General features: G+C 33.5%; 1 protein-coding gene across 2 annotated transcripts; it reads left to right on the top strand.

Moving 5' to 3' along the window:
* Nucleotides 1-6,917: 6,917 nt before the first annotated feature.
* Nucleotides 6,918-26,637, top strand: LOC147071838 (torsin-like protein). Of its 2 annotated transcripts, none has more exons than XM_085946672.1 (7): nucleotides 6,918-6,978; nucleotides 7,674-7,885; nucleotides 15,611-15,885; nucleotides 17,355-17,506; nucleotides 23,574-23,717; nucleotides 24,024-24,171; nucleotides 25,950-26,637. In XM_085946672.1, exons 2-6 carry the CDS (start codon nucleotides 7,693-7,695, stop codon nucleotides 24,124-24,126), a joined length of 867 nt encoding a protein of 288 aa, XP_085802798.1. In that variant the 5' UTR covers nucleotides 6,918-6,978; nucleotides 7,674-7,692; the 3' UTR covers nucleotides 24,127-24,171; nucleotides 25,950-26,637. The 2 variants fall into 2 exon arrangements, with proteins under 2 accessions (XP_085802798.1, XP_085802797.1); XM_085946671.1 differs by having other exon boundaries at nucleotides 23,574-23,713.
* Nucleotides 26,638-26,771: the final 134 nt, after the last annotated feature.

Consider the following 26,771-nt stretch of genomic DNA (forward strand, 5'->3'; position numbering starts at 1 on the left):
ACGACATGACAAGATGTTTTTGATTCTATTTCTTCACATTTAGAACAATTTAAAATATCATGGAGGATTTTGTATGGATGGTGCTCCGTTAATCTTAGGCTCATTTAAAGGATTTTTTACCCTCGCAAAGACAATAAACTGTAATATTATATCTACGCAATGTTTTTTTTTACACAGGAAATCTACAGTTTCGAAAACATTACCGCAACACTAAAACCTGTACTAGACCAAGTTGTAAATATGGTAAATTTCATCAAATCCAGACTTTTAAAAACAGGCATTTTTAAAAAACTTTGCATTTCTGTGGAGGCTAAGTACGAATGTTTGCTTTTTAACACTGAAGTGAGATAGTTATCTAGGGGTAAAATTGTATGCCAATTCATAGAACTTAAGAATAAATTGTTATTCTTTTTTCCAAAATTAATGATGGATAACAAAGTATGGATGATTTTGTAAAACGTCTTCAGAATGATGATGATTGGTGTGCTAAAATGACATATTTAGCAGATACTTTTAATTAAGTACTTACATAACATTAACACAAGCATTCAAGGAAAAGACGATTGATTTTGGTGCACCGCTTTTTTTCTTATGATCAAAAGTGCACCGTGACTTCGAATAGGTTAAGAACCACTCGCACCCCTAGTTTTAAACTATTACAAGTCAAAAAATTGACATTTTGAGTTAATAATGCAGAAAGGTTGAAAATATCATTATTTATCTGGTCAAAGACTATCACAAGTCTAAATAAATTCTACGGAAATACAGGACAGAAAGAATAGTCTATAATTTTCATAAATAGTATTGTGTGATATTTAAAGACTATGCTACTTTGAGTTGTTATGGTCTTAAATTAGGATTCAAAAATTCAGCGAGCTTAAGACTATGACATCTTGAATTATCATAGGTCAGGAATGGACAAAGTAAATAAAACTTGTGTTGTGGTCACACTGGTGACTGGTCATTCTGAAAACATTGACAATTTGACAGTAGTTTGTTGATAAATATAGTAATAAAAAAAACAAACAGTGATGGAATCAGAGAAAAGGATCTCAGAAGAACACATGAAAATCATAATAAAATTGATACTAAATTAAAACAATATGTTAGAGATCACGTCAATTGCATTCCTAGGGTAGAATCCCACTTCCTGAGAGCTCAAATTTTCAACCATGTCCGATCTAATAAGATCATATGGGCCTCCACGGTGTGGAGGTTTGTATTAACAGATTTTTGTTTTTTACGAGATATAGATGTCAGCCACTTGCTCCACCTATTAGGTCCATACTCTGACTCATACACAAATTGAAAAACAATATGTGTACTTGCCAGACCCAGGATTTGAACCTATGACCCACGACGCTATAGTCCGACGCTTACACCAGACTAACTACCAGACAATTTATTGATGGCTTTTTAAATTTAGCAACATTATAGGCTATACAAAGGAAAGTGCCAACAAAATGATCGACCTTTCGTGAAGTTATCTCAATATTCTACGATATTTAACACAGAATTTAATATTAGGCGCTTTCAGTCAAAAAAGATCAATGGTCAGGACAGCATATACAAATTTAAATAATACACAAAAACAAAAGAATTAACTTCGTTCAATAATCATATCCCAAATAAAGAAAAAGCACGAGAGGAGAAAAAATTACGTGAAAATGGAGCTATCCCTGATCCAGATATGATAGTTTCATGCTTCGATTTGCAAGCAGTTCTTTCATAACCCTGTGGTGAAGTCTCAAACTTCTATTGCACCAAAAAACTTGCAACATATTTCACTATCTTTGGTATTGCTGCGAAAAAGGGTTTTGTTGTATCTGGAACGAAGTGACTGCTAAAAGAGGTTCTAATGAAATTGGTAGTTGTATTTATAAACCATTACTTGAAAAGGGAATTCTACATTAGAATGGGCATTTTTGGTCCGATAACTGTGCTGAACAAAATAAGAATAAATATTTAGTTGCGTTGTATTTATTATTGGAAACAGAAAATATAAAGTCTGTAACGCAAAAATATTTGATCACGGGTCACACCCAAAATCAGTGGATACTGGTTAGCGATGCACTCAAAAAGAAAAAGAAAACTAAAAGTGCTCCAGTCTTCATACCAGCTCAATGGATACCCATTATAACCATGGCTGAAAAGAATGGTGAACCTTATAGAGTTAATGCAATGGCAACTGATGATATATTTGACATGAAATTGCTGTCCGGTGAGCTGGGACAAAATTAAGTTATAACTACCGTAGGTACGAAGGTAACATGGCAAGCAATTAAAGTCATGCATTTGAAAATAGAATCACCGTATAGTTTTTTTATTAAAACCAATTTTCCTATAAGGAAATTAATATAATGCATCGCATGGCGGGTCGTCCGGTTCCTATGAATATGATAATTATACTGAAAACTTATAATGAGCCACCAGGAATAACCATGCAGAAAAAGCAAGATCTTTTAACCCTATGCAAAAAAATTGATACCGATGACGTACCACGTTTTTTTACAATAATTTGAAAGTCGCTAATAGTACTCAAGTGGCAAGAAATGACTTGGTTCACGAAGAGAGTGATGGAAATTACTCTGATTAATTCTAAATTATATAATAATTTTCATTACATAATGTCAAGAATCTTGAATAGGTAATCATAATCTTATACAATTATATATTTAAAAAAATCGGTAAGTATGTGATGATTTATCTGTCCCAGTTATTTTATTATGAAATAAAAAATTCAAATAACCATTTTGTTTATTATTTTACTTGATATGCATAATATATTGAAGAGATTTTATGTTGTTTCATATTAGTTTGTATTGTGTGCATGATGGGTTATTTCAAAATTTATCAAAATAGTCCAATTTTAGACTATGACATTTCAAAAATACTACTAAAAATATGTTTTCTGTATGATTTTTCAATATAATAATTATTTCATACAAAAATACATGCCCTGATACACATTGAGCAAGAAAATCGGTTTGATACATACATTTTTAGATTTAGTTGAGAGGGTTTGAATCTTTGAATCCAATTATCTCAGAATGCTGTTTTTTGACTTGTCACACTTTAAAACTAGGGGTGCGCACTGCTCTAGACCAAGCGGGTATCACAGCCGATATTATTTCAGTAATGGTTTAGCCTAGGCGCACATGTCCAGCATGGTTATCTGTTAGTCACTTCCAATCCGCCAGTCGTTGATGACACGCTCAACGGTTACCGCCACTATGCGTCCAATTTAAAAAAAAATGTTTTGCAATCCTTGCCGACGAAACTTGTGACATTTCGACAACGCAATAATTTTCTTTGTGTATTAGATACATAGACAATGAAAATAACAACAAAATTTGTGAACAGTTCATTCAATTTGTTTCTGTAACAAGCACCACAGGTGAAAGCTTATCTGACAAAATATTGGAAAGTTTCCATAATTATGGAATCAATTTGTCATATTTACATAGACAAGGTTACGACGGTGCCATACCAATGAGCGGAAAGTTTTATGGTGTCCAATCTCATATATCCACAAGTTTTATACGTTCATTGTGCATCACACAGTTTGAATTTGGCAATTGCGATGAAGCGTGTGCAAAAGCCAATAACTTTAATGTTGAAAAAAAAGCGGTGAACTACATCGAAACAAACATTGAGGTGTAATGTTCCAGCTGATTCAGTAGAAGAGTATTTCAGAAGAACTATCTTTGTTCCATTTATTGACCAAAATATTAAATCAGCTCAATGAACGTTTCATGCGACATCGCGAAGTACTGAAGCAGTTTATAACTCTTCTACCAAGTTTATAGTTTTATTTTATTCTACATAGTTTATAACAGATGCTACAACCGATAGTGCATTGCAAGAATTTCGTGAGCTGTGCGAATTTTATGACCGCGATATGCCTTCTAAAAATCTTGCAATTTTAAATCCCGAATTGAAATTATGGTATAAAAAGTTCAATAAATCAAATGCAGAAATGCTGTTGATGTCATATCAAAATGCGACAAAACGATTTACCCCAACATCTTTTAAAATATGTGAAACACTTACCGTCACAACATGCGTCATTGAAAGATTATTTTTAACCTTACGCCTTTTAAAAACATACATAAAAATTGAAAACTCCATATCGTTTTGTGCCTGTCTATCGCTCTTGGTCTTCCTTCTCTGCTCCATAAGATTCAATGTTGCATTCGAAAGCTTGGTGGGAGGTGTAACTTCGGAGCTTTTTACGCCTGTTTTTCTGCACATTGTAGAATGATATTCGTTATATCCTCCGTGTTGGATAGGGAAACGGTTTCGTTCTCATCTAAGAAAGCCGATAGTGCATTTTTGAGTTCATGTTGGAATTCAGTATTGTTCTGCAGGTATATGCGTGCATTTGACTTCTTCTGCAGTTTGCATCTTTCTGATTTGACGTTCAATCTTATCTTACATCTCACCATCCGGTGATCACTGCCGGTGTTAAGCCGATTGATCACCATACAGTTTAAAAATGTATATTTTCTGTCAGTGAGCATGTAATCGATTTCGCTGATCCTTCCTGACGTGCTTCTCCACGTCCATTTACGTGTAGGTTTATGTTGAAAAAAGGAATTCATGATGTGAAGATTGTTGGTTTCAGCAAACTCCACAAGCATGTCCCCTCTACCATCCCTTGAGCCATATCCAAAATGTCCGACCGCTACGTCATCTCTTTGGTATGATCCAATACGTGCATTGAAATCTCCCATTATAATGTTGAAGTGGCATTTACTTTTATTTTTCAAGGATTTCTGAGATTATATGAAATGAAATTAGAGCAATATACCTGCAATACCTCAGTTACGACACGAGAAGATGTTAGCAAAACACCGATTTAGTGTATTGAAGACGGACCAAATATGACTCAGAATACCCATTAATTTTTGTGACAAACTAAAAATCTATAGGTACATATTCAATCGATGACAATGCGTACTATAATTTTTGGGCCCGCGTAAACTATAATTCGATGAAAAAAATATGGCAGCACTGCGTATATTATAATAATACTAGCTGAACCAGCAAACGTTGTTCAGCCATATAAATTATTTCTAGTGAATATTTTGGTTGTTAAATAAAAAATAACGAATGTATTGTAAATGTGTGGGGATGGGATCTATGACAGAAAGAGGATGGAGCGCTGTAGACGATGGCCGCCGATAAAAACAAAAAAAAACCAACCATTCATTTTCTCAATTCAAAATGAGTAATGATGTTCATAATGAATTACCTGTGTGGCAGGATCTTGTTGTTTAATGTTTATGCAATATTTGTCTTGTCACTTACAGAAAATTAGCGGATATTGGAGAGCGTCGTATGTACGGTGTGTGTTTGCGATGAACTCCAGATTACTTTTTATTCTTCGAATCACGATTTATCACGTAGATGTGCGGTCGCCAACCATGATTCCCGCAACATCGTCAACAACAGGCGCATCGAATCGACGCACATGCTCTCCAGCTGGTGTTTTATCAGGATTGATGACAATAGCGTGATTGTCACTTTGCAATTCGTGCATGTGTGATTTGAAGAATTTCAATAATTCATTGTACTCATTCAATAGGGCGTCCAGTTGGCCGACGATGCGCCTGGCATTAGGCGAATTGAGGTTATTGTAGCCGCAACGTGCATCCACACGATTGATGTCCTCACCGCCTATGAAGTTGATTTGTAAAAAAATATGTGGTTCGTTTGGCATTGGCAGCAATGAGCCTACTTTGTGGTACACTTGGCCTTTGATTTTGAACGTCGAATGGAATTGTTGACCATTGCCGCAGTATTATGAACTATTTCTGTTGCTCCGAACGAAGTCATTTGAAAGCATGAATTGAATGTGCGAATGGACTTCAGGAACAGGTTTGAATCTGGAACCGTGCCGATGAGCAAGCCGTTCAATGGTTCTGGTGGTGTCTCAATTTCTGATGGACATTCTTTGTCCATAGCACCAATCAGCACTTTTGGATGAGCGGAATATTCAATATCTGGCTCGTACTCGAATGCGAAACAAAGGAGCGAAGTGGATGTAAATGCTCGATGTACTTGTTGGCGTTGTCGGTCATTTGCTCTGCGTGTGTTAACTACGAACCGGCGCGCTTGGCTCCGTTCCAATTGTCGTTGTTGATTTCATTCAGCTCGTGCCTCTTGTGATTGAGATGCACGCAATTGCGACATGCTCACACGCACATTTTCGTTATCTTGTTGGATTTGTTCGTCTGTTCTTTTTGCTCTACTATTTCGCATCTTTGTTGCTTTATTCGTTCGACGGCCCAAATGGCCCCCTTTGCATCTTGCTGGCATTGTTCACTGTAATACACGCAAACAAATAGATAAATTAAAGTAAATCGTACAAAATTTTGCACGCACTGCGTTGTAATATGCCGAATGAAATGTCAAAATGACGCGACGCTTCTCTTGAATTCTTCTCGAACGTAGCGCCATCTATCATTCAACAACATAAATAATTTCGTTCTGTTTGAAATACGAACGACGGTTAAAATTGTTCATACAAAAATAATAAAATCGCGATTAAAAAATGGGAGGGTAAGGGTAGGAGAGTGAAAATTTGGGGTTATAAGTATTTTTTTTATGCCAAATAATAAAAAAAATACAAAAAAAAAATTGTCAAAAAAATAAAAGAAAATTTTTCTGGATAGAGATACCCTAATCACCTAGCGATATGAAATATACACGTTGACCTATTCTCATACCTAACAAGTATACAAAAAAAAAATCATAAAAATCGGTCGAGCCATTTCGGAGGAGTTCGACCACAAACATCGTGACACGAGGAGTCCAATCTCTTTGGTGACACGAGATTTTTATATATATAGAGATGAGTATGCTTACGTGTTAGTTTTATCCTTATCTATGGCATTAGTTGGTATTAGTCTATGCCACTGACGTTTGTTTGACAGTGTTGTTGCAGGTTAAATGAACATTTTTTTATTGAAAGTAAGTATTGTTGGTATTTATTATCAATTTAAAAGTGACATTAACTATTTTCATCGAGAAACTTTTGATACATTCAATATATTATTAAACTATTCTACACACGTTTTAATATTTCAATATTTGTATAAATGTTACGCCAAATGTGCGAAATTGACTATTACATGAAATGGGCTAAATTTTGGCTAATTCATGTAATAGTCAAGCCTGTTGCCTTATTCATGAATTAGGTAAATTTTCTGCCGAGTACATGAATTCGCCAGGGCATGGAATTCTTAAACTGTCAATATGACAGTAGAAAAAGTAAATTTAATAAGGATGGTTTTATTAGTTATAATTGGACATAATATAATATTATTATTATTATTAGGTTAGATTGGGTTAGGTTAGCTTAGGTTAGGTTTTGAAATTCTGAATTATTCAACTGAATGTCCATTTTGAGGTTAGCTAACAAGTGTCAACAAACTATCAAAAACATACAATCGACCATTGCACGATCGATCCGTGCGCATTTCAGTCTTCAAAATTTGGAAAATGCAAAATTCTATATAAGATAGTTTGTGTAATATAATTTTGTGTTCTAAATTTAAAATAATGATTTTAACCCCATTTTAACATTTTTTCATTATGTTGCCATTTCTTATTCATTATTAAGATGCCATTTGAAATTTTATCACATTTTTGTATTTATTTTCCAGATCCAATCAGAATTTCAGGATGAAGTCACGTCATAAAGAAATATGCTGTATTATTGTAGCATTACTGTCTCAAAAATGTGCATCTGAATTTTTTACGATGACTACTTTGGGGATTGGTTCTGTTGGAACGGTATTTACCGCGATTGGGACATATTATTATTGCCATTTTGTAGAGTGTTGTACAGATGAATACATACCAATCAACGTAGCACGTGAGTGAATATTTTAATTTAAAATAAGGATAGCGCTGAACTAATAAAGAGAAAGAGCCTTTTTGAATTATTACAGTACAGTAGAACCTTGGGTATAACAGACTAATGCAGGTGAGGGGTGTTTTCGGATGATAATTTCAGATACACCCGTTGTAGAGTGACCTTAATGTTCGATGTACCATACTTGCTTTCGGTAATCCTACTTTGATAAAAGAATCATATCTTGTGTTCCCTTTTGAAGTCTGCTGTTTTTTATAATCAATAGGGCAGAGCCTTTTGCTCAAAGCAGTATTGCTTGTAATTAATGAAGAAATAAGAAATGATATCTTTTTATGATATTTATTTGGTCATGTAACTTCATCAAAAAACTGTAACAAAGACGATGTTTACAAGACTAAATTTACATTAAGTCACAAATGCCAGATGGCTCAGTTGACCCCACTAGGTGGGGTCAACTGAGCCACCCAATGGGGTTAGTTGAGCCAGTGGGCGTAGAAAGGATTTTTTCATCTGAGCAATATAAAATACAAACAAAATCTTTCTTAAATCTTTAATCCAAGTTATTAGAAAACAATAGGAACATATAGTTATACTTGTCTGTACTTTTTTCTTCTCTTGGAGATTTTTAGTTTTCTTAACAGGTCGTGTCTCTTCATCAGATTCAGAGGAACTCTTCAAAATAGCTTTCTTCACTGTCAGTTTCTTCGACTTTACTATCTTCTTGCTACCATCACTTTTCCGTTTACTTTGTTCTGCAGCAAGCTGGTCCTTCTCAGGTGTATCTGTTACTTTCAGGTGTACAGTTTTATGGCTCAAATGACCCCTTCCCCAAATTATTACTAATTGGATTGAGCCACCCAAAGACTATTGAAAATAGATTATTTTTGATACTGTCATCGCATAAACACACTATTGTTAAATCAAAATACATTTACTTGATTGCCGTAACACCACAGACATATGCTTGAGAGTCTTGCGACCAAAAAGTATGAGGAACTGCTTTCCTTACTTTTGGCGTGAAAATAGTAACATCGCATGTTCGCAGTCACATCGAACACCGGACGGTGACTGATGCAATTGCGGATTGGCTGCCTACCCCTCCCGCTTTGTTCGGAATCCACCGCTTGTATCTATAATGCAGCGTAAGAGTGATAATACGGGTGGCTCAGGTGACCCCGTGGCTCAAATGACCCCGCTCTGCCCTACTCTAAAATTACGAAAATGAGTGTGTTCTGGAAACAAAAATGGCAGTCTCCATTTTCGCAATATGTTTGTATACATACAACATGTTTTTTCATAAATTATACCTATAAGAAAGATGTAAGACATTTTTAATAACTCACCAACATATTGCGAAAATGGAGACTGCCATGTTTTGGAGGATGTAACCAAGATTGTGCAGGATCACTTGAAAAGGCATACTGAATACTAAAATTGATATAGGAAACCAGGGCTTTTTTAAAAAAACAAAGGTGCCGGAACTCACTTCTTGCCAAACTTCTTACCTACTAAAGAAAATTTTATTCAAATATCATTTAAAGCAACTTTTTCTATGCCGCGAATTGCATAAAAAATTAAACAAACAAACATACAAATAAACAACTTAAGTTGTAAAAAATAAAACTGTAAAAACATAGATATTTGAATAAAAGTAATAGTGGTTTCCATGGCCCCCGCATCCTGAAGCGGGCCCCCGTCCAGGATCTTTGGCAGGCCCCCTACCTATCACTAAGGTTAAACGCAGTGTGACGCTCTATAGTAGCGTTTTTCAAATGGTGTTTGAGGTAAAATTAAGGGTATTCAGTGTATCAACAAACATAAACCAAAAAATGCAATTAATTACCCAACCACATATTTTAAAATGTTAATATGCCTGAAGGAAATTGCAAGCGATTTTGTTTATGATTAGAGCAAATTTGTGATGTGTGTTTATCTCACTTATCTGGTCAATTCCCCAGGCTAGAGCCCTGTCAGTCCCCCCTATTTCCAAAGTTCAGTCCAATTTTCGTTTGGCAAATCGTCTTGATTCCTTTTCTTAGAGTTTATGGATGACTGTCTTCCACTGAGTAACCACCGATCAACGTATTTTGAAGGACCATCAAAACAAAAGTCCAGAAACTGTTTTGGTCTTCAAAGAAGCTCTTATTGGGGTAATAATTAAATACATTTGCGTAAATTAACTTGAAGAAATGGTAATAGAATTCAACTCAACAATATGAAACGCGTAAGTTTTTCAGATACCTTTGTCTTTTCGTATGAGATGATTCAGGAAAATTAACTTGTATCTACTGTCACCGGCCTTTCGCTGTGAAAGTGAATTTTTAAGAATAAATAAATATAAATTTAAATTTAAAAATATAAATTTTTAGAATAATTCAGGTAGGCAACAGAGTTTCTTCATTAATTGTTGGCTTGAAGTTGTCTTGTATGCTAATCTTGTAGTAGCGGGTAGGCAGAGTTGTGTGAAGAGTGAAGCACGGCTGTTCCTGTATCGCGAGCTGTGCCTCTTTTTATACCCTCTAGATACCCGCGGATAGCCGTCTCAAACTACGACTTGACAAATAATTTGTATGAAGCGGTGGTTTTTAATTAAATTAGTTAAAATTTTCCGAATTTAATTCAACAAAATAATAGACGATTTAAGTGACAAGGCTACCTATCCGCTATAATTTTTATAATCTTAAGGGTTAAAATTACGCGGCTCAAAAATGAATTTTAAAGAAAATTAATTAGTTTGTTAAATGGAATTAATATTTTTATTATAAAATAGCGTGACTAGGCATTGTAAAGATTTCACGGAATTCGACGTACGACTTTAGCTAGAATAGTGATATAAATATGGTTATTTTTATGATCGGTTTTAGTATGAAAAATATTTGAATCAAGTAAACTGCCGAAGTTACTTGATTATGTTACTCTTATTGGTTTATGCAAAAAAATTAGGTTTTTTTAATGATTTTTAAAACAATTTGGTAAAATGCCTAACAAAGTGTTACGCGGGCTAGAACTTGACGGGATCATTTGCTCACCATACCGAGCGCTGATGTCGGAAGCAATATCCAGATACAGATTCTGGAAGCCAAGACTTTTGCCCTCCAGACCATCCCAAGAATTACTTCTTTTTGCTGCTCTTTTGATTGATGAATCAAATTGATGAATTGATGCTCTTCAGCTCGTGAGAGGAATACCGCAAGACACGCGTGACGGACTGCGGCGGACCGAAGTTATTCGATTCGTCTCCATCAGGCGCATCTTTTGATGAGACTCCCAGGAGACGTAGGCGAGGGATTCTAAGGCTGATCATACCCGGCTGAACATGTGGAAGTAAAAGATTTGATTTCTTATGGAAAAAACAGTGCAGACATGCACCCCCTCGCACGCAAACTCAGGCCTTTGCTGGAATAAAGTTACTTGAAAAATAATAGAAAAATGCTATGTGAAATATTCGACTGCCTAGAATGCGCTCGGTCGGTGAAATGAAGATTTGTATGCAACTCCTCGCAGGTGCGCTAAATTAATTATGCTGTTATTTGGAGTGAATATTATTATTAAACGTATTTTATTTACGGTCAATGATTCTATATTTAATTATTATGACGCGAATAGTTAAATTAGAATAAAGACACGGCTACGAAATGTACGACGTTACGCCAGTACGTTAAGGTGATGTCTCTAGGTAAAGTTGTTATCGAAAAATAGCTAGAAAAGTTTATTAATTGGTAAATATATATTCAAAAGTAATGAGAAAAATAAAATAAAAAATTAAGATGTATCGTGGAGTTCTATATACCAAAAATACGTGTCAAATTCGGTACATTTCTATCGGGTGGTATGGATGAATGACATAAGATTTATTATCAAAATTACGATAAAAATGTACGTAAATCTATTACCTAGGGAAACGCTAAACGTTAATTGGAATTTATTATATCCTTATATCTTTTTTTTCAAATTTAAAAAACATCGATTTAGAGGTTAGAAAGCATGCAATTAAAATCGAAACATCTCGGTTCAGATGTAATTTATCGCAATAAACGCTTAGCGTTTCTATTAAAAATATTATTTAATAATTTTTAGGCTAGTTATTTAAATTTAATCTTGTATTTTTGTATATTAACGAATCGATTGTAAATAAAATGAATATTTGACAAGACTTTATCGACATATGCTGCTAACGCGGAAATAAATCGAACTATTTTTGAAACAGTACTTGCATAGATTAAAAAATACATACACACACACATACATTGAAAATAAAGGTTCGCCAGGTACGAAGACAAAAACTGTGTTAATTCTGCTGTCAATAATTTTTGTTTGCGATATTGGAGCATATGTCAATGGACTACATATATCAACCTCCACTTTCTGAAATAGTGTTGTGTAATTATTTCAGATATTTATTACTGTTTTGACGTACCTACCTTTTATAAAGCGATTTTAAAATAAATATAGTTTCATAATAATATAAAGAAAGCATACGAGCGAAAATGCCTAAGATACTTCTGACACACATCAAATTTAATCTTTGTCTAGTAACTGTACAATTTATCCATATTTATGTTAAGTGTTTAAAATGTTATAAGTAAAAAAAAAATCGTCTATTCACGTGGTAGTCGCGAAAATTATGAACAATATACAATGTTAAAAATAATAAGAATTGTTAAAATTTCTAGTCACAATATTATTCAAAGACAAATTAACCCGATCAAAACAGCCTCGACAAACTTCCACTTCACTAACTTTTGTTCTATATGTTTATCCTGGATACAGCGGCAAACACATTTTGAAAATAGCCGATATACTGGATTATTTGTTAGTTTGGGTTAGTTTAAGTTAGATTAGGTAATCCTAACAAATAATCCAGTATATAGGCTATTTTCAAAATGTCTTTGCCGCTGTATCCAGGATAACCGACTTGTACCCTAACTTTAATTACATACATACTATTGTACTATATTTGGGCCATCAAACGTTCATTCCTGTCTACGGCCTTAAAATTATTATCTACGTGCCTATATAACTGTATGCGGTCCTGTCAAAAAGTGGAGGTTGATAATTTAGTATGTAGAAAATAGAAGTTATTATTAGTCTCCATAAAATATAGGGTAAACAATTCAGTGAATGAACACATAAGAGGTGAATTTGAAAATAAATTAAATTAAAAACGATTAAATGAACTAAGAAAATTATAACAATAGGTAGGTACAATAAATTGTGTATAACCGTGGTATTACTAATTTTATGCCGTGATGCTTTGATAGTTGAACTTTTCATAATATTTGGATCACTATTTAGTTGCTCATTTATCTGCTACATCATAAAGTCGTAAATATTGTTTTTTTATGAAGCAATCATAAATACAAAAAATTAAGATCTACTTTTCAATCATAGTAGATACCTAGGAATATGGTATAGGTGTTGATAATTTTTAATTATTTATTCGAGATCTTCAGGGAATTACAAAAGTCCACACCTAAAAACCACTGGGCCAATAAGGTTTCTTTTTATATCTCCAAATCCATTTCACTTACACATTTATAGGTAAAATAAATAAAACTATCTTTTATTTTATCTTGCACTGTTCTTTAAAATCGACATTAGATTTTTTCAAATAAATAACGTTCTGTCTTTTTCTTAGAATATTATGTAATCAGTGGTGCACTTACTTCAAATTCTAAATTTTTTTCTTACGTTTTACAATTTTTTTTTTAATTTGTCATTTATTTTGTCCTTGGGTTTGCTTATCAAGATTTGTTCGCATGTTTATTTACGTTTTTTCTTACCTCCAACTTCTTTTTTATTCAATTCGTTGCGTGTCTTACTTTATTCTTATCTCAGATATAGTTAGTTAGTTAATACAAACCGTCCACTCTGTGGAGGCCCATATGAACCCATTAGGATCGGACATGGTTGAAACAAAATGAATTGGGATGTCTATATAATATCGACATTGTCATAATTATAACTACAGTCGAACTCGGTTATTACAATCTCGGACATAGCGAGATCTCGGATGTAATGAGGAAACAGTCGTTGACATTTGGTATATGATTTTCTCCGTACATTTTTATTCACTGTTATAACGAGATACTTATCGGATATACCGAGCTAAAATACTGGTAATGTGTTGATCGTTTAAAGACATTTCGACCCTAAGCAATAAAATCCGATCGGACAGGATGCTGCCGGGGACAGATTACGTTTATGACACTAGTTAAGTGTCTAATTGTTGTTTTCGCCGACAATAAAAATACCTATTCTCTGATATAACGAGTACCGCTTATAACGAGCACATTCAGCCGGTCCAACCTTCCTAGTAATAACCAAGTACAACTGTATATTCCTTATTTTGTTTAATAATAATTCGAATGGCATTTGTTTTGCTATTCATTTCATATCATTCTTTTATTCCACCTCTAGTAGAAATTCGATGTAATTGTCAATTGTACAAGATTAAACTCAATCTTATAAACATTTGTACTTAAATGTTCATTTACTACTATAAATGAATTTTACTGTAGAAAAATATTTATATTAATTCGTATTGACAACGTAAAAAAATCTGGTTCATTGACTGGACAGGATACCCTTGTATTGCCACTGTAAAAAAAACTACGGTAAACAAAATGTAAAAATCATAAACACTTTAAATGAAATCAAATAGACATCTTAGAATTGTAAATATTTTATGGGGAAAATATTAATTGTAAATATTTTTACATAGGTAAGTAAATATATAATAAATTTAAATGCATTTTTATCAAGCTTATGATTTTTAATATGTGGCGACACACAATATTTTATTTTATATTTTATTGCCATCTGGTTGCGATCGACGAAAGTTTTTAGTAACACATTTTTAGAAATTCATGGTAGATGCCTGTAGATGCCTTTAGATGGCGTTGAAGTCACATTTGATCGTAAATTGAGGCAAAGAATTCGCCTTAAATATGGCAATGAATTTACATTTAGTTATCTGACAATTGAAAATAAAATGCAAGGCTGTCATTCATTATTAAGGGCAAGGCTGAAAGGAAGCTGAAGAATTGTTACTGTGTGGGTGGAGGAGTTTGAGAATGGCCACGCGTCACGGTGGGCGGAAGTAGGCTGCGGGTATTTTTGGCTTGGCGTAGAAGTAAAATGTGGTGCAACTTACGCAATTAAGTGGAAGTAGGTCGAGGCAGGCTGTTGTTTTTTGTGGGACAGGCGATGGTTATGTCGATTATTTTGCGGTGGTACTCTGTGTCATACCGCCATCTGGTATCACTACCTACTATGTGAGCGCGAACACTATTTCGTCTAATTGCTTTTGAAACTTTAAAAATACCATGAAAAAAGGTGCCGAAACGTCGTTCCACCGCGTTACATTACAAAAAAAGCCCTGTAGGTAACTAATTTATCATTCATTTAATTCAAATAAATCCTTTAAATATTAAATTAGTATGTAGGTATTGAATTCTTCTACCATTTATTTATGTTTTAAATTAACTTTGTACCTATTGTATCAGTGGAATCAAGAAAACATGTAAAATTTAGTTTTTCGTGTTTTTTTCAGCCTTTTTAAAATACAAAATGACAGATACAAAGTTCAAAAAAATATATACTAAAACTGCAGCTAAATATAATATTCTTGAAGGTATTTATAAGACGGACGACTATTATTTGTTTTTTACTATTTCAAATAAATTATGTTTTAGAAGTACTAATTTTAATTTGTGGTTTTAGAATTGCAGAATGACATTGATACTCATATTTTCGGGCAACCGTTATTGCAAGAAATAGTGAAGATTATGAACGGATACAAATATTCAAAATTGGAGCCAGGAGCTAGCAACAAAGCGTTGGTATTATCATTTCACGGATGGCCAGGAACGGGTAAAAACTTTATGGTTGACTTCATACTCAAAGCCTTTTACAAGCGAGGACTTGAAAGCTCATATAGGAAGATGTACATTGGACGAAATGATTTTCCTGACTCATCACACATTCATGAATATCAGGTAATATTCACCACGCATGAACTACTAAAATGATGATTTTGAAACCAAGATTTTTGTTTTTTTTTTATTTGAACCTGGCGGCATCCTGTCTGGTCGAATTTTATTGCTTAAGGTCGAAATGTTTTTAAACGATCGACACATTAAGGCGATACATCAGTGAAACGGCAAATAATTTTGAACAGTATGTGGAACGAAATTTCGCAGTACTCGCCAATCGGAGACCGACCGTCGAAGTGACTGCACGTCGATTTGTTTCGTGATGGCGACGGGGGTATTAATTCTTAAATCGTGTAAAGACGACTAAAAACGTTACCCATTTACTTTAAAAAGAAAACATGTCAATGAATATATTATTATTGTTACTAATGGAACAATAAACAGAACATTAAATGGACGCATGTTGGATTTATATGCCATTTAATGCCGGTCGGCATGCGTCATTTGCACCCGCTACATCGCCTAGCCACGATCTTTTTAGACCATGCCTCAACTGAGGTATGACAACAGTTTTAAGAAAAATTTTGACGATATTTTTGTTCGGTATATCCAATAAGTAGCTTGTTACAAACGTGGAGAAAATCATAAACTAAAATTTCAACGAATGTTTCCCCGTTACATCTGAGATCTCGCTATGTCCGTGATCGTAATAATCGAGTTCGACTGTAATTAAAAATATGCTATTTTAGCACACCAATCATCATGCTGAAGACATTTTACAAAATCATCCATACCTTCAATTTGTAAAAAATTAACAAAGTGCTATTAATCAGCATAAAACTTCACCTCTAGATAACCATCTCACGTCAGTGTGAAAAAGTATTCGTACTTAGCTTCCATAGAAATGCAAAGTTTTTTAATAATGTGTGGTTTTAAAGGTCTCGATTTGATGAAATTTACCATATTTACAACTTGGTCTAGTACAGGTTTTAGTGCTGCTGGTAATGTTTTCGAAACTAGAGGTTCCCTGTGTAAAAAACAGTGCGTAGATATAATATTAGGGTTTCTTGTCTTTGCGAGGGTAACATGGAAAGACCCGTGCGATCGATTTGGCAAAATCGAAATCATAGATCTTTCGTCGGCTTTCATAATTTCGTGAAGGACTCTTTCGGTTTTCACTTATTTGCAGATTTTTCTGTTACCACTGCCATAGACCATTCCAAAAACGGGTTTGTAGACCGAAACTGCTGTGAACATAAATAACTCAAATACAAAATTTAAAAAAACTTTTTTACCATTTGGAGTTCTAACACGTAAACGCGAGATTAATGAATGAATTACTAACCCTTAAACAAAATTAACGTAATGATTGATGAAAAATAGACTTATTGCTACAATAATTATTTTTTTCTATACTTGAGTATATTTAATTTATTTTAAACTGTCATAATAATTTAATTATTTAGGATTAAGAGAATAACCGATGCCCACCTGCTTTCTCATGATTTGTCATTAATTTCATTATATTCCAGGCTCGATTAAAGAAGGATATAGGAGAAACTGTTTCAAAATGCGGAAGAGCTATCTTCATATTCGACGAAGTAAACGATATACCTGAAGGAGTCCTGGATATTCTTAAACCTTTTATGGGTCATCATGAGAAACTGGATGGATTGGATTTTCGGTGAGAATTATATTTTTTGGAAGCGGCTTGGTGATACAGTTTTGATTAAGAGTGAAATTAAATAATCTGGAGTATAAGCCTAAGGGCGTAATGCTCAATTCGTACTTACCACAAACTTACAGTAAAATTGGTAAATAGCCGAAATCTGTTAACTATAGATTATAGAGATAAGGAATCCTTAACCATAGACTACTTTTGTTATGAACCCGCCCCCTTCTGTATTACCATTTGCCACTGACAGCTGCTGTCAAAATAAATTTACGTGTCTATAATACAGCCCATCCACTCAAATTCATTTAACAAATTGATCTCAATATGGATATTGCATATTGGAGTTTGCAGTTATTGCGAACAATGATGTAACAATGATAATGGACAATCTCGAAAATAGAGAACCGAAATCTTTTGTTTTCGATTGAAACACAATCAATACTTACGATAATATTATATTGTGAATAATTGTCAACAATCCTTAACTCATTCATTACTTATTATTAGGTAGGTAGTATATATTATTATTATAATGTTATGAGTAGGTAGGTAAAATTTCATAACATGTCATTCATGTCGACAAAAAAGCCATTGAAAAAGATTACGTGCCTAGGTACGATGGTAGATATACAATATTTTAATTACCTATTGCAAATTAAAACTGTTGAACAACTATTAAATATCCGTGACATTTAATACGACATATTTTCCTTTACTTTCGTTGATTCTGTTCATGTCTTAATTTAGTAAAACCGATTATCGAATTGAAATCTCAGTGTCAATGAATTATGAATTAACTTTTCTTATTCGGATTTAGATATTTATGTAATACTAGCTGAGCCAGCTGGCTCTCGCCAGTCTGTCTCGCTAGGTCTTGCAGACAGCTTTTCATCATAGTGACTTGGTGTTGGATTTTAATATAATAATTGTAAAGTGTGTATAGACGGCGCCATAGTTTTCCCTTTGGGATGGATTTTCATTCACGTCAGACAATTGAAAATTTATCTGATTTGTCAGTTTTACGATATGCATGTCGTCACTGCAAATACAAATTTGGAGTCATGTGCGTGTTCTATTCTGGAGTCTGTCCTTCTCATTATCGTCTGACACCATTTCAGGCTGCTAGGTTTAGCAGAACAGCTGGCAATCGCCGATTGCTCCCACTGTTATTTTAATTTTAATACAATATATGTGTAGGTATGTGCATTTAAATATGATAAGTAATTATACATCTCAATTGTGATTATCATAAATAGCGATCCAATATAACGCGAATATTAATCTCTTACGGGTCCCATGTACATAATAGAAAAAGTTAGCAGCATAAAAAATAAATTTAAACATTATTTTGTTTCATTGTCTATAAAAAATAAATGCTTGGAGTCATAGAATAATATTTTAAAAATCATATTTTGATTTAAAAATTAACCTTAAACAATATAGTTTCCCGGTGCGGGACATTCATATCGACACAAATGTTGATAAATAATGAAGCAATACATATTATATCTGATAAGAATAGGAATTTATAAGACCTAAAGATGTGGAATCAGCTTAAAGAGGCCTTCATCCAGCAGTGGATTGATACAGGTTGATGACGATAATGACGATATAAATGGGTAGGTATATAAAATCACAAATTTAAAAAAATATTGCAGTTTATATGACCAAGAAAAGTAGAATTAGGTTGGGATAACCTTCAACCAGCAGTGGATTAATCTCGGTTGATGATGATAATGACGATATTATGAATGGGTAAATGTATTATCAGCAATTTTGATAAATATAGTAATTCATATGACCGACAGAAATTTAAACAACTTAAGAGAGGCCTTCATCCACCGGTGGATTGATTCAGGCTCATAATGATAATGGAAATATAAATAGATATAATATAATATCACCGATTTTGATAAATACAGCAATTCAAATGACAGAAAGGAGTAGAATCCAGGCATGGGAGGCCTTTATCCAGCAGTAGATGGGTTCAGGTCAATGATGATAAGAAAGATAGAAATAGGTATAATATAGTAGTAGAATCAGGTTGCGGAACCCTCCATCCAGCAGTGGATTGATTCTGGTTGATGATGATGATGATGACGATATGAATATGTAAATAAATATAATATCACCGATTTTGATAAATACAGAAATTCATATGACAGAAAAGAGTAGAATCAGGCTAGCGAGGTCTTTATTAAGCAGTGGATTGTTTCAGGTCGATGATGATGATGATGATAATGATGATAATGACGATATGAATATGTAAATAAATATAATATCACCGATTTTGATAAATACAGCAATTCATATGACAGAAAGGAGTAGAATCAAGCTAGGGAGGTCTTTATTAAGCAGTGGATTGGTTTAGGTCGATGATGATGATGATGACGATATGAATATGTAGATAAATATAATATCACCGATTTTGATAAATACAGCAATTCATATGACAGAAAGAAGTAGAATCTGGCTAGGGAGGTCTTTATTAAGCAGTGGATTGGTTCAGGTCAATGATGATGATAATGATAATGACCATATGAATATGTAGATAAATATAATATCACCGATTTTGATAAATACAGCAATGCATATGACAGAAAGGAGTAGAATCAGGCTAAGGAGGTCTTTAAGTAGTGGATTGGTTCAGGTCAATGATGATGATGATGACGATATGAATATGTAAATAAATATAATATCACCGATTTTGATAAATACAGAAATTCATATGACAGAAAGGAGTAGAATCTGACTAGGGAGGTCTTTATTAAGCAGTGGATTGGTTCAGGTCGATGATGATGATGATGATAATGATGATAATGACGATATGAATATGTAAATAAATATAATATCACCGATTTTGATAAATACAGCAATTCATATGACAGAAAGGAGTAGAATCAAGCTAGGGAGGTCTTTATTAAGCAGTAAATTGGTTTAGGTCGATGATGATGATGATGACGATATGAATATGTAGATAAATATAATATCACCGATTTTGATAAATACAGCAATTCATATGACAGAAAGAAGTAGAATCTGGCTAGGGAGGTCTTTATTAAGCAGTGGATTGGTTCAGGTCGATGATGATGATGTTGATGACAATATGAATATGTAGATAAATATAATATCACCGATTTTGATAAATACAGAAATTCATATGACAGAAAGGAGGAGAATTAGGCTAAGGGGGTCTTTATTAAGCAGTGGATTGGTTCAGGTATATGATAATGATGATGATGATGATGACGATATGAATGTGTAGATACATATAATATCACAGATTTTGATAAATACATACATTCATATGACAAAAGGAGTAGAATCAAGCTAGGGAGGTCTTTATTAAGCAGTGGATGGATCCTGGTTGATGATGATGATGACAATATGAATATTTAAATAAATATAATGTCACCGATTTTGATAAATACAGAAATTCATATGACAGAAAGGAGTAGAATCTGGCTAGGGAGGTCTTTATTAAGCAGTGGATTGGTTCACGTCGATGATGATGATGATGATGATGATGACGATATGAATATGTAGATAAATATAATATCACCGATTTTGATAAATACAGAAATTCATATGACAGAAAGGAGGAGAATTAGGCTAAGGGGGTCTTTATTAAGCAGTGGATTGGTTCAGGTATATGATAATGATGATGATGATGATGATGACGATATGAATGTGTAGATACATATAATATCACAGATTTTGATAAATACATACATTCATATGACAAAAGGAGTAGAATCAGGCTAGGGAGGTCTTTATTAAGCAGTGGATGGATCCTGGTTGATGATGATGATGACGATATGAATATGTTTTTAAATATAATATCACCGATTTTGATAAATACAGCAATTCATATGACAGAAAGGAGTAGAACCGGGCTAGGGAGGCCATTATCTAGCAGTGGATTGGTTCAGGTCGATGATATAAGAATGATAGAAATAGGTATAATATCACAAATTCGTTAAACCGATAGTAGTAGAATCAGGTTGCGGAACCCTTCATCCAGTAGTGGATTGATCCTAGTTGATGATGATGATTATGATGACGATATGAATATGTAGATAAATAACATTAGAAATTCAATACTGTCAAGAATACAATCAACGTAGAGAGGCCTTCATCCAGCAGTGGATTTATTGAGGCTCGTGATAATAATGGCATTATATATAGATAGGTAGATAATAATATTATATCACTGATTTTGATAAATATAACAATTCATGTGTAAGTAAGGAGTAGAATAAGGCTGAGGAGGCCTTCATCCAGCAGTGTATAGGTCAAGATTGATGATGATAGGGACGAAAAAAATAGGTAGATATTATACAATATCACACATTTTGATAACTATAACAATTCGTATTAATTTCTTTCATTGTTTGCAATGGCAACTTTTTTAGTATGGAAATTAGTAGCCTAGGTAATTATTCAATAACAAAAATAGTGGGTGAACAGCCACAAAGAAGTATTTAAAAAAATCAAATTTGGAATATCACGTTATCTATGATATGACGGCCAGTGGCGGACACACCTGTCAGATTTTTATTTACGTACTGAATTGTAGCAAGATTATGGGTTTTTCACCGGAAAAAAGTGCGCCAATGCCTACATTACGATATTTGAATAAAAATAATCGAATTTGTTTGTCAAATAAAGGATTAGAAGGTCTTAAGCGACGAAGACGTCATTCTGCTGTATGTTAAAAGAAGTATGGCGAATTGTATACGCTGTATGAGAAAATATCAGTTATAAACGTCACGTACCTGTAAAATCATTGAAAATTTCTGAAATGTGTTCAATTCAATCGGTAGATGAATCGGTAGCGCACATTTCGAAGTGAAGATGTAAAAATAACAATAAAATGTCGCTTAAATGAGCCGTTAGTGTATTTTCCAAAATCTCTTAGGATAATAATATATAGGAGATTAAAGCAATAGATAGGTAGTTGAAATATATAAGTACTTAGTTACCTACACACCAACATGATAATATTAGTTTTAATCATTCTATATAATTATTCACATCATGGCATATTTGTAATAATTGTAAATGACACCATATCGATATCAGCTGACATATCAACGGCAAGTGTTACCGTATCGGGAAAAACATGGGTCAAAAAATAACTTATATTAATTCACTAATTGCGGAGACATTTAATCATTTTAATTAAATATTAATTGTGTATTTATAGTTATTGAATTTATTTTGTATATTTTTCATATTTTTGTCATCGTTTAACAATTACAAAATAATTTACCTAAATTATGAAAAAGAGAATTTTTATATATGGTAATATTTTCAATAAAAAAACAGAACGAAGCTATTGCAGATCTGGTGGACCATAGACAACTCGATCATAACTATGAAAGGCTTTCTGGATAGTGTTTTGTTGTAATTAAATTTTAGTTATGACAAATGTTTCTGCATTCCGCTCTAAGCTTCATTGCCGTGAAATCACTTTATTGGTGTTTAGCTAATAGGTGATCAGCCAAATAGTGCCCAAATATCCCAAATAAGCCCATAGTAATCAAATTGCAAGGCTGAAAAATTAGTAGGTGACCTGAGAAAAACAAAGACAATAAGCCACAATTATCACCCAAATTGCACCATGAGTATCAGTTTTATAATATGATTATAAGAATAATCCATTATTTAAAAAAAAAGGTTAGTCTGGAAGTTAAATGGGTTTATTATTTTTTTGATTCCAAATTTATCATATTCTGGAGTACTTTTATTCCACATAATTTGAAAACACCTCACAGACACACCAATTAGCAAAATCTATCTAAATATTGGTGCCAGGTAGTACTTGAACCCGCATCCATCGGATTCTAGATAATGTTCTTTACCAATTTAGCCACCTGCACCATACCTAATTAATTACTTCATATTGGCGACCAACTTTTGTGATTTGCATCAAAGTATTTAGGTATTATTATAATACTTATCTTAATTATTAGCTAGCGTCAGGATCTCTACAAATTTTAGTTAAATTATGTTTATTTACCTATATACATTTTTGTATCTTGTAAAAATTGTGTTTGCTTCTTATTGACAGGCGTGTAATCTTTATATTATTATCGAATATAAATGGAAATGAAATTGCTGAGCATATGCTCAATATTAACAAACCAAGAAATTCTTTGAAGCTGTCGGATTTTGAAGGTATGCTCCGAACTGGATCGTTCACTTCATCAGGTAGGTAAATATTTTAAATTGCCAATATCTAAAATGGTTTTGAACTAAAGTTTTTGTTAATTTTTTAGATAAGCCTTGTCCAGAAAGACAGATCTGCTTGTAAAGAAATAAACATTGATTTTTTGCAAAGCAAGAAAGGCCTTATTTGGCAGGCATTTGGTTACTGATTTTTAAGAGTTTAATGGCTCAATAATTGAAACTTCTTGTGTAGCGATATCCGGTTTAATGTCTGTGTTGCGCATCAGGAAAAAAATTCAACCGCATACCACAATACTACTGCAATAATACATAATATTACTTTCCTTTACAGGTGGCTTGAAGAATGCCGCAAGCATACGATCACATCTTATAGATCACTATATTCCTTTCCTTCCTTTGGAGCAGAAGCATGTAGAATTGTGTGTGAGAGCTGAGTTTAAAAAATCTGGATTCAATTCTCCATCACAGGAAGATATAAAGTAAGTTCGGATTATTTTAATGTTGAGCTGAATGTCTGTTTGCCAGTGGCGAGGGGTGGACGTAGGCGGTTGAGATATGACATAAATAGTACACACTAAACATGGTCAGTCATACGTGTTTGTCATATCACAGTCATGCAAGTGGCAAGATTGCATGCATGCATCAAGAATGTTCGAAAGCTTCTGAATTTGCATGCGACAGTTGGGATTTTTTTGAACTGCACCTGCGCAGTAGAACGATAGTGGCGAACCTGTCGGCAAAAAAACACGCTACACCGCAGAGACTCATCTTGAGGTTAAGCGATTTTTACGACCTGTCAAATTGTACCATAAAATGACAAAATCTCGTCTCGCTTTCTATTGAAGAATGAGATTGGAGAGACAGTCAGTACTTTTACGTGTACACAGTTATTGTCACGATATTTTGAAATACACACTTGCTGCTAGTAAATCCATGCATGTGTACACTGCCGTACTAAGCACAGAGGCCGTAACTGACGTATTTAGGTATTTTCATGTTTTTAGATATTTGGATTCTGCAGAGTTTTTGTATAAGATCGGTGAATAAATCCAAGCCGTAACTGCTATAGTTACAGAGAAATCAAGGGTTTTAATAGCCGTATCTACGGAGTTTGAGAAATAAACTCGATAAATACTAAGCGATTTGGTTGTAACTATCATTTACTAAGGCATATTCGCCGTATCTGAAATATATATGGCTAATATCAATACATAATAATAATAATAATAATAATAACATAAATCAAATTTTCAAGGTATGTAAACAAATCTTAAACCAAAATTAACTATTATAGGCAAATAAAATAAATAAAAAGTTCCCCAGTATTAGCAGGAAAAGTAAAATAATATGAAAGCTCAGATCTCCCACTTGCCTAAAATGCAGATACGGCCTCTGTGCTTAGTACGGCAGTACAGGCGCTATATGTTTTTCACACATGTTGTCACATGTTTTTCAGTGTGCTCTTTGATCCAAATAAAGGTCCTAATATCGTCGGTCCCTATTAAAAAAGTCAGATCTGCAAAATGCTATTTTTCAGTACGAGCAATCAAAGATGTTTCATCAAATATCCTTTGTGACCTATTGCTTGCCATAATGAATAAAAATACAGGTTATAGAAACTTTTCTAAATGTTTATAAAAACATCCGTCTGTCCGGTGAACATAGCAGCAACTGTCAGATCCGATGCATCTTGCTCACCCACGCCCAGCCAACAATGTCGGTTGGTAAGAACCGACATTGTTATTCGGACACTCTCGGTAGATCCGTCATTCTTAACTTGAGTATCTCGAAATTTTTCAAACAAACAAAAAAAACTGTGTGGTATAAATGTTTAAAGTGTTTAAATAACTTTTACGTAATAATCCGAAAATGACAAAATTTCAGATCCGACTTTTTTAATAGGGACCGACGATATGTTGCACAAATTATTGATGAATCACCATAATATATTCTGACGTACGGTCATGGTCACAATAATGTACCTATCCATTGTTACAAAATAAGTTATTTTTATTTTATTTTTTCACCCAATATCTCGTGTCATCCATTGATCCTTAAAAGATATGTTTATAACTACATTATCATAATAATTATGTTAAGTTATTCATGGATAACTATATATTTACCACATGTGTGTTTAGGGCCAGGCTAGGGTGTGAACCCAATGGGTTGCGCGAATGTTTAACTATCGATTCTATCAGTAAATATGATATAATGTTTGATTAAAATTTTAACCATATTTTTTTTTATTTTTCAGCAATGTCATGTCCATCATGACATATGGCCCCCCAGGCAATTCAATCTTTGCCAACGCTGGCTGCAAAAGAATTAAAAAACAAGTGGCGTATGTTTTGGGGGATCGACAGAGATTGTAGTTAATCAAAATATTAAATTTGCAAAATATGAGTATACTGAAAACGTATGAACCAAATGTATAACCTAGAAAGCTTTGGTTGGTCCCTAACTAATCGGTGTGGAATTGACTTGGCATGCCGGGGCAGTGTCACATCCATATATCAGAATTATAAATCTTTTGGAAAATTTCTTAAATAATAACCTCCATTATTTTATCAAGTGAGTTAGTGTTTGTACCGATAAACTGGACAAGTTCGAAGAAAAAGTAAGAAGAAAAATTCTTGTATTGCTACAAAGAATCTAAAGTTAATCTTTCATTTCATTTTACTGTATGAATGTACTCGGATTTAGGCTTGATTTTTTGGGTTGGCTGGAATTGGCACCATTTGTTTTTACTTAGTAAGTATGTAGTAGTTCATATTAGGGTTAATATATATTAGGGGCTCTAAGAAACTCATTGAAAAGTAATTTCGGTACTGTTCGGTTATCAGGAATACAGCGGAAAACACATTTTGAAAATACCCGATATACTGGATTATTTGTTAGTTTGGGTTAGTTTAGTTTAGGTTAGGTTAGGTTTGGTTGGGTTAACCTAACAAATAATCCAGTTTATCGGCTATTTTCAAAATGTGTTTTCCGCTGTATTCCTGATAACCGAACAGTACTGTAATTTCAAAAAAATATCATTATTTTAATATGTATATGTAATGATTACTTTTCTTGG

Source organism: Rhyacophila brunnea, unplaced genomic scaffold (assembly GCF_057557595.1).
Source record: "Rhyacophila brunnea isolate RB1 unplaced genomic scaffold, BYU_Rbru_1.0 scaffold_2, whole genome shotgun sequence".
Lineage (NCBI taxonomy): Eukaryota > Metazoa > Arthropoda > Insecta > Trichoptera > Rhyacophilidae > Rhyacophila > Rhyacophila brunnea.